This window comes from Mustela erminea, chromosome 10 (assembly GCF_009829155.1).
Source record: "Mustela erminea isolate mMusErm1 chromosome 10, mMusErm1.Pri, whole genome shotgun sequence".
NCBI lineage: Eukaryota > Metazoa > Chordata > Mammalia > Carnivora > Mustelidae > Mustela > Mustela erminea.
Genome location: NC_045623.1, coordinates 14603804 through 14620259, shown reverse-complemented (window position 1 = coordinate 14620259; position 16456 = coordinate 14603804). Strand labels below are relative to the sequence as shown.

The 16456-nt window shown below is 35.8% G+C and overlaps 1 protein-coding gene across 3 annotated transcripts in view; it reads left to right on the top strand.

Annotated features, from left to right (window-relative positions):
• CEPT1 (choline/ethanolamine phosphotransferase 1) overlaps nucleotides 1–15395 on the top strand; it is a 37031-nt gene extending 21636 nt beyond the window's left edge. For 2 of the 3 annotated variants that reach the window (XM_032361110.1, XM_032361111.1), the window contains exons 5-9: nucleotides 5655–5739; nucleotides 12427–12558; nucleotides 13236–13394; nucleotides 13901–14026; nucleotides 14625–15395. In XM_032361110.1, coding sequence (XP_032217001.1) covers nucleotides 5655–5739; nucleotides 12427–12558; nucleotides 13236–13394; nucleotides 13901–14026; nucleotides 14625–14744 — 622 coding nt within the window. In that variant the 3' untranslated portion in view covers nucleotides 14745–15395. The remainder of the gene's footprint in view (nucleotides 1–5654; nucleotides 5740–12426; nucleotides 12559–13235; nucleotides 13395–13900; nucleotides 14027–14624) is intronic. The other variant, XM_032361112.1, reaches the window with a different exon arrangement.
• The last annotated feature ends 1061 nt before the right edge of the window (nucleotides 15396–16456 follow it).

Genomic DNA, 16456 nt, shown 5'->3' with positions numbered 1-16456 from the left:
ATCCATTTAATCAGTAGTGGTAGTGACGTCTTTGGGGACAGATTAATAATGATAGTCTAAATCTTCCTCCCCCACACATAAAATAAGCTTAGAATTTGGAAAATACTGAGAAGTACTCTAGGCATGATTTAGAAGCAAAACCAAAAGCCATTTTTACTTGAGTTCACAATGTATTTGCACAATTATTTGTGGGAGTCCTTCCTAGGGTGGAATAATGTGCATAGTTCAGAATGTGTCACTGTTAGCACCCCTCTACCCATAACCTGTCTTCTGGTACTTTCTTCAAAGACCTGAAACTTACACTTACTGCAGTTGTCTAGATTTATCATTTTTGTTGGCTCATTTATGATTATTATTAGTTACACTCACCAAAGGTCTTTTTCCCCAGTGTTCTTAATGAAAATAATCAGTGTATTGACCATATTACTTTCATCTTGTTTGTTTCTGATAACAAAGTACCTGTATATATAAAGCCTTCCTATTAAAATGTTTCTAGAAACTAATGCATTTTAATTTTAACATCCTAAAAAATCTTTTGGAAATACATTCTTTTATCAATTGCTAACTTGCACAGATTTGCTTTTAATATTTGTTGCTTTGATTTGATCATTGAGATGAGACTGTCATAGTTTCTTTGTGGGTTTTTCTTTTCTTTTCTTTCTTTCTTTCTTTTTTTTTTTTTTTTTACAAAGTTCAGGGGGAAATAAGCTTAAGAAAGAGTTAGTTGTTCATTATATTTTGTTTCCAGTTAATTTATTAGCATTTAAACTTCTTATTCTGTTGCTTTTGTTTTCTTCCAATTTAAGGAAAGTTGTGTTAGTATGTAAGAAGCATCATCCTATGTGGGCTGCTTAGTGATAAAAAGTTAAAAACTTAGGACATATTTTACCCCAATTGATCAGCATACTAAAGAGTTTTAGCACTATTGTAGGTACAACACTTCCAATTTCTTGGAAAAGTCAGTTAACCTGTGTGACTGAATTTCCTCATCTGTAAAATGGTGGCAGAAGTTCTACCTCCTGGGATAGTTGTGAAGATTAAGAGTCAAAATGTAATGTGTTATCTATAGTGCCTGGTGCATAGTGTTTGTTACCACTATTATTATATTAATTTTAAGACCTGTGTTAGTAATTCCCTACAGTTTCCAGATTTCTTCCAGAATTCATTGTGCTAGGAACAGTAGGTCCATGATCCCTTCCTTTAACTCTATCAACATTATTACTAAAGAGGTGAGAGGACTCTCCTAATTCTTCCATTTCCAAGGATGTAAGGGTCTGCTGTCCCCTTAAATGTGAGACCTGAATTTTAGTTCCTCTTAGAGGACTGACTATGTTTTAGCCTTTGGGTGTTTTTGTCTTCCTATTCAAAAACCACTGGATGGGTTACTATTGTTTGTGGTTTTTATTCTTCTCAAATAATCGAAAGATCCATGTAATAATTCAAGTGGTAGATAATTCGGTTTTAAATAATTCAGCTTATCTCAAAAATAGATGCTTAGACTTTCTCTGTATGTACCACTTGATTTTAAAATATAGTTATCATTCACTTGTCTGGTTAATGTTACTTAACATTTAGCTTGCCTTACCCAGTTTGTCCATTATCAAGGGTAGGAAGCAAAGTATTGGAAGGGAGTATGATCAACTTCTAGACCACTCTTCATGGCAGTCTACCAAGATTTCACTCCACCCATGCTGTTTCTGGTATAATAAGTATTCTGGTTATGTAAAAGCTCCCTAGAACTTCAGATCCATTTATAGATACTTGCAAATCTGTGGTTAATAACAATCTAATTCTTGAATTGGATTCCAGACACCCTCAGTGAATGTCTTTTCAAACAAAATTCTTCTTTTTAAATAATCAATAGCTCACAAGTTAAGTCGTACAAATCTGGGGTTGTTTGATGTTATGAATTTAACCCTAGTGCAAATTCTGTGTTAACCAAGGTAATAGCCAACCCAAATTATAACACAATTATATTTACTTACCATGTGTGGTTTAACAAACAAATTATGTTTGCAAATTAGCTGCAAATATATCTTTGAATGCGTATGTTACCTGTACAAGAAAAATAAACTTGTCTTATTTCTGATATTAGAGTGGAAATACATAAAACATTCTGGGAAAAGATGGTTAACATGCTTACCGAATTTCACAGAATGTCAGTTAAATCCCTTTACATACCTCAGTTATTCCTTAGTCTTGTTGGGATTCAAACCAAATGCATTTGTTAGGTATCTCACTAAACACTGAGAAATAAAAAACTCAAAATAGGAATTTTCTTCATAATTAGTTAACATAGGTAGTTTGGGGTTGTTACACCCCTGAGTCACATTTTAAACCTGTAATTCTGATGTAAGAACTGATCTAGGCTGCCTTTCTGTTGGGATGAAGGCCCCATGAGTTCTGTCCAACTAGAGAGTTTCTGTTCACTGGTTAGAAGTTAAAATTACTCATATTCATTTAAGATACCTTGATCTCTTTACCTCTTCATTCAATAGACCATTGAGATGTTGTTCGAAGTGTTGGGCCCAGGGGATTTATTATGAATATTCAAAGTTATTTTGAGTGCCATATTAGAGCCTCCCCACCAGAAGAATGAGGGAGCTTAGTCTCCACAACTGACTTGCTTCTTTCCCTTTGTCTTCTGTGGCAGCTATCAGTAATCAGAATGTTGCTTATTGCTGGCTTGTGGTAGCAATTTAGTTGGATTTTACACAGCAATTGGGGAAGTTCCTTTTGTACTTTGATAACCTGTGCTACAATGAAGTGGAAATAAGAAATTATTTAAAGCAGTACCATTCAGGATATTCAAATACCTTCATGGTTATAGAAAATTAAGTAGATTATCATCAGATTACCCCCCTCAGAAACTTTTAGGTTGTGGCAATCTAATGCTGTAGAGACCTGTTTTCCCATAGGTCTTGTAAAAGAAATCACTCTGGTGTTTTGGATGCTGTTGTACCATATATTCTTTGTATCTTGAAGGGCTTATTTTTGGTATAGTTATAGAGGATGATTTTGTTTATTTGTTTTTTGAGTAATCCCAACATTTGGGAATTTTATCACCTATGTTATTATTTTGAAAATAATAATAAGGAAGTGACTACAGAAATGCCAGATTCCTGGCTTTCCTTAACAGTCTTCCTTCAGGATAACTGTCTTTCTTCCCCAGCCGAGAGGAGAGAAATGAGCCCTGTCCAAATACATGTTACAATAAGTTCAGCCCACACTAAGAAACGTCTTAGTGGAAAGGTGGGAAGGTGAACTGCCACATAACCAGCTCTTTCCTTAATAGAATCATTGACTTTTTTGTTCATTGTTAATAGCTTCTGCCTCCTGTCCCCTAATAAGCTTACTCAGTTCCTGCCTCTGGGGATGGCCTCTTACTGCACCTTTTAGATTGACAGTCAAGATTAGAGCCACACCTCCAGGAGTGGTGATAGGCAGTTCTGATTCAGAGCAGGAGGGGCTTATCCAGGAGTACTGAGTATTCCTCTAAATCAGATAAGCAAACAGGAAAAAATATTCCTAACTACCTACAACTGGTAAGTAAGCTTTCCTGAGCTCTCCCTCCTAACATTAAGGCATTGTTGATCTAAATACAATGACAGTATCTGGATGGGTTTGAAAATTCTATCTTCCAAAATTTTCGAACAAGCTAATCCATAAAATTTTACCTAGGAATCCCATTTGGGGCTTTGTAAAGATCTTTCATGTTTCCTATTCTCTTTTACATTCATCCGAGGTACAAAGATTAATTGCATGAGGTTCCCTCCATTTTTATTTTGTAATTCTATACTTCTGGCCCTTCCCCTCCCAAAAGGCTACTTCATATATCCAGCAAAATGTTGTAAGATGTCTGCCCTCCTCCACCCAAGACAGAGTCGATCATCTTTGACACCTGCTTAGTCTCCTGAATCTGCTACTGAGTGTAATTCCCCTTATTGGCAACACCATTCATCAGGTCAGCTCTACAGATTCTTTTTAGCCTAATTCAGTCCATTTTTCCCCCAATAAATGTGTATTTAAAGAGAACTACATCACAATTTGTTTGCAACTTAATAAGCTTCTGTTAAAAAAACATTCTTGAGCAAAGAAAAGAAAGCTCAATTTTTTTTAGTTGTGAGAGACTGGTTTCAGGTTAGTATTTATTATGGGCATGAAAGCTTACATATCTAGCTCATGTTACATGTTTTAAGTGTCAATTTTAGAAATGGGGGTTTCATTCTATTCTGGGAGTTGAATCCCCTTACTGTTGATACCTATTTTTCTTAGACTAATTTTTTAAAAATTTACCTTAATAGATTATTCACTTCATTTAAAACTAACATAAAAAAGGTATGCAGTGTATGGTCTCCTTCCCATCCTCATCTCCCAGCTGTCCATTCCCACACTGTCCTCTTGAATAGGTAACCACTGTTCTTAGTTTGTAATGTATCCTTCCAGAAATTTGTTATGTAATTGCTGGCAAAAAAAGAAAGAAAGAAAATATTATTTTCCTTTTTTACACAAAAAAGATACTATTTGTACACTCTGCAGCATTCCTTTTCACCTAATATACCTTTGATATTTTTCAATATCACTATGTAGGGAGCTGCCCACTCCTTTTTTAAGAACTACCAAATATTCCATTGTATGGAAGTACCAGAGTTTCTGTAACTATTTCCTCACTGAGGGCTATTTTAAAATTTTCCTATTATAAATAATGCTGTAATAAATAACCTTGTGTAAACATTTTGTGCAATCATTTCTCTAAGATAAGTTCTGAGAATTTTAGTTTGGATCCAGTAATCTGAGGATGATGATTTCAAGATTATACAAAGTGCTAGTCTATAGAAAGAAAGGAATACCAGTTTGTGCTTTGCTCCTCAGTCTTTTTGTCCATATTCTTTTTTTTTCAGACTTTCAGACTTCTAATTTCTACTGCCCTGTTTTTGTACCAGGTTTGTCTTTTCTTGACTATAAGATCATTTTCAGCAACCTCAAAACTAATTCTTGGCTGCTTTCAGTTCTTCTTTCCAGAAATCTTAGAGTAGTTGACCTAAGGATAAGAATTTGATTGAGAATTGAGAGAAAAAAAGTTTTTTTCAAACCCCCTACCATTGAAGGCATTAACTGAATATAACTAAAGGGCAGTAAATTTTGTAAGATATCAGTGATAATGTTATTTTTGTAAAAACTCACCATTTCCTTCACTTGGTATTACAAAGCACTTGTTTCAAGATTTCATATTATATAGCAGTACAATGCAGTCCTCTCTGCTTGAGACTCGAAATTTAATACACACATATCCTGCCCAACCCCTTTTTTCTTGTTTCTTGGTGTTTTTTTGTTTTGTTTTGTTTTTGTCTGTTTTTATATTTTTGGTGGGAAAGGTGAAGCTGTAGTTTCAGCCCAACTTCAATGAGTCAGAAATTTCCTATGGAAAGGAGGGGTTTTTATTGCTCTGTGAAATTCATCAAATTAAATTAAAAGCCTCTGGATTTTATTTGATTTTGCTCATAACAAATTTTTGATACCTCCTTTTCCCCTTTCCTCAATATTTGAGATTTTTTTCTATTGTGCATGATAGAGGAATGCTGCTAAGCTTGCAAGTAATTAACTTGAAATTGTTTTGAGTAATTCTGCTTTTTTGGCTTTTTGTACCTAATCAGAATTGATGTGACTGAAGTGCAAATCTTCATAATAATCATGCATTTGCTGGCAGTGATTGGAGGACCACCTTTTTGGCAATCTATGGTAACTTTGTTCACATTGTGTATCCCGTGTAATGCATGTTGTCTTTCGCTTGTGTTTTCCAGTATAGGATAATCCAGTTAAAGGGTGATATATAAAATTATTTTACTCTTTATGAAAATGAAAAACCACAGCAATGGTAGGACACAAACTTCTCTTTAAGACATGGTGAATTTTATTAATTAGAGTTAGGTGGTACATTAGGTCCATTCCTTGGCTATTGTTTTTGAAGGGTATTTCGATTATTATTTGTTGACCCATTTTACATCTGAGGAAACAGCAGGTGGTATAACAACTTAACCAAAGACAAGGTGAGACTTTTTTCTCTCTCTCTGAGCTATATGAGTCTACTAGTTTTTCTGTCATATGCTTAAAGCTGAATAACAAATTTGGGGTAGTAGATAAACTAGCCCCAAAACAGAACAAATGCTTACTGAAATTGTGCCATAGAATTTTTTCAACAAGCCAGGACTTTGATTTTCAGCCTGACCCATAAACACAGTTTTTTTTTTTTTTCCACAAATTTCTGAAAGAGGGAACATAATATATATAATATGTGGGCCAAGACTTAGGAATCAGACTGCCTGAGTTCAATCAGGCTCTGCTGCCTGTTATGTGAACACCATCTGTTATTCAACTCTCTGTGGCTGAGTTTCCTCCTCTGTAAAATGAGGACAATCACAGTACTTTTTTCATAGTGTTATTCTTTTTTGTTAAATGAGTAATGCATGTAAAGCCTTTAGGACAGTGTGTATCTAGTATCAGTGAAAGCCGTTCTTACAGTTGCAACTTACCCTTCCAGATTTGAGTCACAGTCGTTTGTAAGCCCTGGTCCAGGTAATTGCTGGTCAGTACCAACACCGCTTCAGAACTTACAGTTCATTTGGTGTCATCTCACCAAAAGATGTACTACTCCAAACAAAAAATTCTTTAAAAAAAAAAAATATATCAGATTGATTTTAGGGTATAAGGGAATTGACTGAACAAGATCTTTCCCACACTTGATTCACTTTATGATGGTAAATTAGTGAGAAGGTGTAGTTGACATACTTCCCTGTATACTCATCACCAGAAATTGTTTAATGCCTTTTGTTGGGAGGATAGGGTTGTGAGGAGGGAGGAAATAAAGGAATAAAAATAATCCATAGTCAACCAGGAAAATTCTGAAACTATCCAGTTATGTATATAATATCATTCAAATTCACATCTTTCCTACACATTAGTCTCAAAAGCCAGTAGGGTCTTTAGTGAAATCTAAGATATATTCTAGTGAAATCTGAGCTCTGTGGATAGAATATGGACATACATACATAGAGATAAATGGATACAGAGAATTTTATTACTTTTACTCTCTACAGTTGACCCTGAACAACACAGGTTTGAACTATGAGGGTCCATTTATAAGAAAAAAAAAAAATTTTTTTAAGGTTTTATTTATTTGTCAGAGAGAGAGAGAGAGAGAGAGAGAGCAAAGGCAGGCAGAGTGGCAGGCAGAGGTAGAGGGAGAAGCAGGCTCCCTGTTAAGCAAAGAGCCAATTGTGGGACTTCATCCCAGGACACTGGGATCATGACCGGAGCCAAAGGCAGCCACTTAATCAACTGAGCCACCCAGGCGTCCCACAAGAAAAAAAAAAAAAATTTTTTTTATACAGTACAGTAAATGTATTTTCCTTATGATTTTCTTAATATCATTTTATTTTCTCTAACATCCTTTACTGTAAGAATACAGTATATAATACATATACAAAATACATGTTAATTTATTATGTTATCGTAAGGCTTCTGGTCAGTAGTATGTTATTAGTAGTTCAGTTTTGAGGGGAGTCAAAAGTTATATGCTGATTTTCAACTGCGTGGAGCTGGAGTGGGGTTTGAGTACTCCTAACCCTCGTGTTATTTGAGGGTCAGTTGTATGTTGACTTAAATTTTTTGTATCTCTTGACCATGTTGATTATTATGTTCATAGGCTTTGTGCTTTATACCAAAATCTCCCCTCTTCCAAAAATTTTTTAAGTATCTTATCTTAAACATGTATAAATTACCTGTAGAGTTTTGTCATACCAATAGCCAAAAAACTGATTTCTTGCTTGATCATTGGAAAACAAGTCAGTGTTGGTCATATATACCTGATTATCCTTATCAGTATGGAAATGCATAAAGCATTGCAAATAAAGTTATAGGCTATACACACATCCTTTTTTTTTTTTTTTTTTAAGAGAGAAAAGGTGTAAGATGGGGGGGTGGGGCAGAGGGAGACAGGATCCTTTTTTTTTACAGTGTGTGAGGAGAAAGAGAGAAAGTGCACTATTGTTGTGGGGGGACAGATGGACAGAGAGAATCCCAAGCAGGCACTGTGCCCAGCAACCAGCTCAACTCAGGGCTTGATCTCACGACCCTGATATTATGACTGAGCCAAAATTAAGAATCAGCCACTTAACTGACTGAGTCCCTATATATCGCTATTTCTTTAGGTGGTGTCTGGCAGTGAATTTGCTTCAAGTGCACTTGTTACCTTATTTTACTAGGATTTATATCAAAGTACTTAACAGAATGATTTTTTTTCAAAAGGATCAAATATTTTGTCCTATCTTTATTGATAATTAAATAATATAATCATCCTTTTTTATTAGATATTTTAAAAAGTAACCTTAGTTACTGTCAGATCCAAGATTGAAAATCCCCAGGCCCAGCAATCTAGTTCCAGTAGTAGTGAGATTAGGTTGCAGTAGGGAGACAGATTCCCTTTGTCTTAGTGTTACTGGCCCTACATTAAGCTGAAAGGGAAGGGCCTGATTTCTCTGGTGATATTTGGAGGCTCAGAGAAATACTGTGTACTTTGAGCTATTACCAGTACAGATTCCCATAATTGGCCTCAGACCACTGTATTTTTTTCTTTTTACATAGCCCATAATTCATCATTGAATGTGGTGTTTCAAATGGCATTATGTTAATTTAGGAAGGATTATATGTAATACTCTGACTTATTTGTGTTCCAGAATGGAGGGCAGATACCGGTTTCGGGCCCAAATGTGAAATCTTTGTCTCTTTTAAAGTTGAAGGCATAAAATGGAAATTGGTTTCCAAATCATCATTAAAAGTCTTCTACTGATTGATAGGAAGCAGATTTTTGGTAACAAACAAAAACAGTACAAATGTTTTCATATAGCTGATTCCAAAAGATCAGCTGTTTTGCAAAGATAAGTGATTTATATCTGCTGTTTATGAATTACCCATTTTTTTCTGCTGCTTTTTTTTTTTTTCTTCAGAGAAGGTGGGTTTTTACCAAAGTCTGTAATTAGTTCTGTTGGTTTTGGTTGGTTATTTTTTGTGTTTTTTTTTTCTTTTTTCGAAGGAAAGAAATTATTTTCATGCACAAAAGTCAGTGCAACGTTAACACATTGCAAGACACAAAACAACAGCCCATAATATGTGGATTTTTTGTATTGCTTTCCTGAAAGAGTATATATTCTTTTGGAATGTCTTGAAACTATTTTTTATCATATCACTCTTTTTTTTTTTTTTAAAGGAGAATCTCATCACTTTGAAAGGGACCCACATGTAATCCCCTCATGGTTGCTTTCACTGATGTTTGATTCTTTTAAATGTAGTAGTTTATTAAATGTTTACTAAACCGTGAGATACCTTCTGGAATCCAGTTAAGGCAAGTCGTGAAAGACTTCAGGTGAAGTTTCAGAATTGTTTAGGTAGAACTAAAGACTTACTATGTGGTATAATTTAATTGTGTCTCATTCTTAAACTAAAAGACTGACAAAGTGCCCTTACAATTAAATAATTCAGACATGGTGATTTCTCATAAAACACTTGGTAGACACTGTAATCATTGTTATATTGAATTTTGATGGAAATCACTTATATTAAAAGTATTTACAGTCATTGCCACATTGTTTCGAAGACAGCTAATAGTATCTAATCTCAAAGTGATACATTATATTTCTGCTGAAATTTGCAAAGCTTATAAGAACATTTTATTATGTCCCTAAGAAAACTTGTCTTAACAAATTAATAATTGATATTCTGTATTAATCCAAACTGTTGAACCAAAACACGTCCATTGTAATCTGGTAAATCGGAGAATTTAAAACTGCTTTTCCATCTCTAACCCTGTTTAAGATCAGTTAGATTGGATGATACTATTTAAACACATAATGTGGCAGCATGAATCTAGAGGCTTTTCCCCTGGCTATAGAGCAGACACCATGACTCAAGGTCTAAAAGACCCAGAGCTCTGATAAAGGTGTTTTCAATGTAGCTTTCTTGCTATTTCTGTAGAGTGGATGCCCGTGAGTTGCTTTAGATGAGTTCCAAGAGGAGGAAGACAGAAAAGGAAAGATTGAGAAAGATAGAATGTGCCCACCCTCCTCGATCTTGGGTGGGAGGTGAAAATGGCAACAATTTTAGAGCTTTTTATAAATGGTTCAGTTGGTGCTAAGTTTTAAGGGATTGCCTGGTGAGCCTTGGGATTCCTCTCATTCTAGCTTTCCCTTCACTTTGCCTTAGATTTTCTTGTAGCTAACATCCTTTTTCTTCTTAATATGAGGGTAAGATCTGTCTTCATATTCTCCCATAACAGTAAGACTGCATAGAGAGTTAAGAGAAAGGGAGATCTTAATCTTCATTCAACAAGTGTATATTGAGCACTTATAATAAGCATGGCTGTAGAGAGAATATAAAAATCAGTGCAAACATTCAGGAGCTTATGGTTTGGTGTATATAGCTATCCTCTATGAAGGAAATGGAGAGCGTCCTAAGAATGCTTATGATACCTTCCTCCTAAGTCTATAACTCACTAATGTGGCTCAGGCATTTACTAATTTGCCTGGCTTCTTTAATATTTCTATGTATTCTTTCTTCTTTCAACAGGCAAGAGTTTCCATTTACCTGAAAGCATTTTCACCAAATTTTAATTATAGTTGTAGTAGTATTATGGCACAGATTACTGCTACACCAGGGTTGGCACTCATGTGATATCCTGGCCCTAACACAGGCATACCTCTGTAATGGATTAATGCTTTGCTTTTTTTGAAATCTGAGGGAGTATAGTATTTCCCCCTTTGCCATACAGGTCCTTTGTCTCTGGAGGGAAAAGGAAACTAGCCAGGGTATTAAATTTAAGCCAGGTGCATCAGATTAAGATTGCAATATCCCTAGTTTTCTGAACTAGAGCAGAAAAATCTCTTGGAGCTCAAAGGATCCCTGGTGTTGATTTTCTCCTTTACTGTAAACAAGTTTTGTTTTGGGCTGTTGGGTTTAGAAATGAATTAGGGAAGGAAGAAGACCATTTAGGATACTCCTTAATGTTCTGGGCTTAATTTTTAATTTGACCTACTTCATTTTAGAAAACTAAACACTGCCATACTACAACTTGAAATTTGAACAGCTGATTACAGTTTTTTTTTTTTTAGAGCTGCAGTTTTGCAAGAGGTCATAGAGCTGTGTAAACAAACTGAGTTCTTCAGAGTTTTGAAGAAATGGAGTATCTAAAGATAAAGATTTATGTCTACCAATATTACTTGGGTTTTATATGTACCAAAAAAAGTAGGAAATGTGACATTTCCTATTTGGTTTTGAAATGGTATCCCTAAAAAGTATAAATAGCCCTAATTAAAATGTTTTCATTATAAGAACCCATTGTTTATTAAACCCTGTGGGCTTTTGGAATTTTGTAGCTGTGGTCATTTGTTTCTGTTAATAGAATATATCACTTTATGTTGCTTTATTTTCAACCCATATTGGACAAAATGTGAGCCTTCTTAAAAGTGGAATGAGAAGTGCAAAAAGGAAGAAAATCTTAAATGATTTTCAAAAATTAGTACAAATGTATTTCATTTGAAATGGTGGATATTGTGTTTGCAAGATTGAATACATTATCCCAGTGCCCACAGCACCCCACCCCTTACTTTAGGTAAATCAATCCGTGTTTGCAGTAAACTACAAAGATACATTATTTGCTTATTGCTTATATAAGGAAACTTAACATGTTAAAATTTTGGATACACAATTGTATCTGCTTTGATGTGCTTGACGTCTTTTTTGCCCTGTATATGAATGTCCCTTGGCTGCCCTCTGCATTTTCAAGCTGCTTGTATCCTAACAGTTGGGAGTTGGGAACTCTTCCGAGTACAATCGTACAACCTTCATCTTCCATTCCCTAGATTTTTTATGAGACTGAGTGCTACCTACTGTGTCAACGAGGCACCTAAGTTTGCAGATTTTTTAAAAATCTAGTTGCAACTATTACTAGTCTTTTATGCTCCACACTTTCTCTCCCATAACAATTAATAACAAACTTCAGATTTGAATTCAGAATTCCAAAAATGTACAGAGAAAAAGGCAAAGTACACTTCATTTATACAAAGTCCAGAAGACAGCCTGTTCCACTGTTGCCAGACTTCTGGGATTTAGTTGAACTCTGCTTAGCTTGTGGCACAAATTAATGAAGTTGAATCAGTAATTTTTAAAAGTTGGTGTCAGAAGTGAGATTAATTTCTATATAGCCTCTTCTCTTGGTTATACCGTTTATAATGGAAAGAGGGAAATGTTCATTAATTTAAGTATTTGCTAAACTGGAGGGAATGGAGGATATTTGGCATTATGAATCAAACATCTGTTGTATTTTTCTTATTTTAACTTGTAAAGATTTTAATTGTTCTCTCTCTCTACCCATTAAAGATTCCAGTGCTGAATATTCAAATGAAAATTTTTCCTGCACTTTGTACTGTAGCAGGGACAATATTTTCCTGTACAAATTACTTCCGTGTAATCTTCACAGGTGGTGTTGGAAAAAATGGATCAACAATAGCAGTGAGTACATCTTAAGATTTCCAGCAATTGTTTATACCAGGACTTGGTTTTGTAATTGCTTTTTCATTTGAATTGTATAAAATACTAGTTAATTTAGAGTTTCTGCTTAGTCTTAAATAAAAGTGATATCCAAAACTTCTCAGTTTTATCTATACATGCATATGTTTATACACCTACATGCATTTCTTTGTGTATGCACACACAGACACACGCGCATTTATACACATACATATGTTTAAAAGTATGATTGGGGGCGCCTGGGTGGCTCAGTCAGTTGAGCCCCTGGCTCTTAGTTTCAGCTCAGGTCATGATCTGGGGGTCCTGGGGTCGAGTCCTACATCAGGTTCCACACTCGGCATGGAGTCGGCTTGATATTTCTCTCTCTGTCTCCCTCTGCCGCTTCCCCACTTGTGCTCTCTCAAAATAAATTTAAAAGTAAAGAGAACTATGATCTGCTTTGTAAAATAAACCTGGCAGTGTAAGTAAAATCCTCAGTGTGTGCCTAACCCTGCTGCTGCTTTCTTCATTAGCTGGTCTGGTATTCAGTTACAGATACTGCTGGCTGGCAGGCACCATGAGGTTCTTAAAAATTTGATCTGATCTGCCTTAAGCAGATCCAAGTAGTATCTGACGGTATTGAGTGTTGTTAATCCCTCCCCTCTCTTTACTCTGCACAGGGAACAAGCGTCCTCTCTCCTTTTCTCCATATTGGATCAGTGATTACCCTTGCTGCAATGATCTATAAGAAATCGGCAGTTCAGCTTTTTGAAAAGCATCCCTGTCTTTATATACTGACATTTGGTTTTGTATCTGCTAAAATCACTAATAAGCTTGTGGTAAGCACTAGAGTTTTTATTTGTTTTGTTTTTAATATTCATCTTGGTTTGGTTTTATGGCCCTAGTTTTTATTCCATTCTGTTCTGAAGTTTGCTCTCCTCCATCAACATGGGAGCCATTTTTCTCTTTGAAGCTACAGCTTGACATTACCAGAAGCTCCGTGGACCTCCGCCTGGACCTCTGCATGGACCTCCGCAGCACTTCTTTCTACTGCAGCTTAATTTGGTGCTTTAGTTTATGTGCCTTCTCCAATCTTAGTCTGTACACTCAAGGCTCTTTATGAAACGCATCTTTTGGGGGGCTTCGCTACTTGGGCTGTCCCTTTGGTGTATAGCTCTTACCCATACTTCTTGTCAGTTTTATAGTTTTGGAAATGCAACTTTCTATTAAGTATTGCTAAATAATTCTTGAAACTTGTGATTTGAGCACAAACCTGATTTACTGTGTAGCACACAGTTGCTCTAGCATGAAAGCACCTGCATCATGGTTTCTCTTTCATTTGCAGGTGGCTCACATGACTAAAAGTGAAATGCATTTGCTCGACACAGCTTTCATAGGCCCAGCACTTTTGTTTCTGGACCAGTATTTCAACAGCTTTATTGATGAATATATTGTACTTTGGATTGCCCTGGTAAGTATTGTACTGTGTCCTATTTCATGATTTGGAAGCCACTTGTTTTCTTGTTTCTGTCAGCCAGTCCTGAAAGATCATATAATTATCATGATTTGGTATGCCAGAAAAACCACAATTAGGGGACTTGGCAAGAGTGCCTTGTGGCTTCGTCTGTGAGCCATTTTTTTTTTCATTATTCTTATTAGTCCTGCCTTCGTCAGTGCTCAGAAACTCCAGATTTCTGACTCAAGCAGGAACTGACAAATTACATCTTGTGGGCCAGTGACCTGTTTCTGTAAATAAAGTTTTATTGGAACACAGCCATGGCCATTCATTTCTGTATTGTCTGTGGCTGCTTTCGAGCTAGCATGGCAAAGTTGAGCAGTTGAAATGAAGACAACGCCTTAAATATTTACTGTCTCTCTGAGAAAGAGTTTAATGATCCTTAGTGTAAAGGAAAAACCCTTGAGAAAATGAAATTATCAAATCATATGGAGTTGAAGTCTAATCTGAAAAGAAGGGAAGAAAGTCAGAGAAGCCCATCCTTTTTACTTTCAGGAAGCTTAGGGAAGGCCTAAGAAGGTCCTGAGAATCTAACAGTGTCTCTTCTTTCCAGGTCTTCTCTTTCTTTGATTTGATCCGCTACTGTGTCAGTGTTTGCAATCAGATTGCGTCTCACCTGCACATACATGTCTTCAGAATCAAGGTCTCTGCAGCTCATTCTAATCATCATTAATGATGTTAACTCGGTGTTATATAGGAACCTTGTGTTTTCTGCAGGAAAGAATCCAAACATATTGAGGAGAATGGGGTGGATAAGAACAAATATAATTTATAATAATCAATGTTGTATAACTTTTCGTTATCAGTAACACTCCTTAACTATCCTGTGTGAGAATGGGAATTTCAAGTCCTGTCCTGTAATTGTACATGTTGTCATACAGGGTTTGGCCCAAGGAAGCATGCAGGAAAATTTGCCATGTGTTTGTAATTATCCTGGATTCAGAATAAAATTGTCCTGGGGGGCAGATCCCCAGTGGTGGAGATTTCTAATGTAGAATATTTGCAGGCCAAAAGATGGTTGCTTTATAATTTTAACAAATCATCATCTTTTAGTGACATCCTTGTTTAGTGTCTTCTCAGGCTTTCTTTAACTAAGGAGCTCAGCTTATGGCACATATCCCACGAGCTTGTGAGATGGAATTAGTGATAAAGACCTTGAATTTGGATTGAAAGGTTTCCTATCTTTACATTGTTGAGGAAGTCATTATTTTATTGCTCAAGAAATGGTATCTCTCATGGGCTTGGGAAATCCTGTTAGCATGCAGAATAATGTGGTAACTTTGTTGATCCATTTTATTTTTTTAAATAAATATATGACCTGAAAGCCAGCCTTTTTCTCAATTTTATTCAGTGGAAAAATAACTAAGTTTTGATGTCATTTTTTAAAATTCAAGCAAAATTTATTTCTCTTCTTTAATAAATAAGGAAATTCGGTCAGCTGCTTTGTCATTATGTGTCCTGCGATCTTTCTATTTTGTTGAAGTTGTTTAACTCAAAACCTAGGAGAACTAAAAAACAGAAAACAAAAAAATGAAACATAGGAGAACTGTGTTCATTTTCCCTCTTGACAAGTTTTTTTGTTGTTGTTGTTGTTGTACTTGTCACCCTTTAGATTATGGCTTTTTTTTTTTTAAAGGCTGTATCATTTATTTTTATGTATTTATTTTTAAAGATTTATTGTTTGTTTGTTTATTTGTTTGTTTAGAAGAGAGAGCACAAGCAAGGGGAACAGAAGAGGGAGAGGCAGAAGCAGGCTTCCTACTGAGCAAGGAGCCCGACTCGAGGCTTGATCCCAGGACCCAAGGATCATGACCTGAGCTGAAGGCAGATGCTTAACCAACTGAGCCACCTAGGCACCCTAAGATTATGTCTTTTAGGAATCTCAGGCCTTTCTCCCAAATTTTCGAGAGGCTTAGGCCTCTCTGGGCAGTTATTGAAAAGTTGTACTCCTGTTCTGGCTCCTCAGTATACTATAGTTTGAAATGAGAACCAGATATCTTCATTAATTATAATCCAGATCTGTTTCCATGGTATGTAGATAGTAAAGTTGCTTGAATGGAGGGGGACAGCAGAAAAGAAACTGTTGGCTAAAACGAGATATCTTCTTACTGCTGTTTGTTTATACTGTTGCCATGATCCTGGGTGAACAGTAGCTGTACTGCCTCAGCTGATAGAACTCTGCTTTCTCGCACTTTTTATGTCTCCATTAATCCCGTGTAATCTTGAGTAGCAGTAACAGTGAAACCTTCGATTTCTTGGCTATAGTGTTGAAGTAAAGAGAAACCTCTCTCTATTTTTGCTTGCTAGCAACTTCTCCAGCATCTGGGATAGAGAATTGCATGCAGGAAAATGCCAGGGCACATCACACATTAAAAAGTTGAAAGT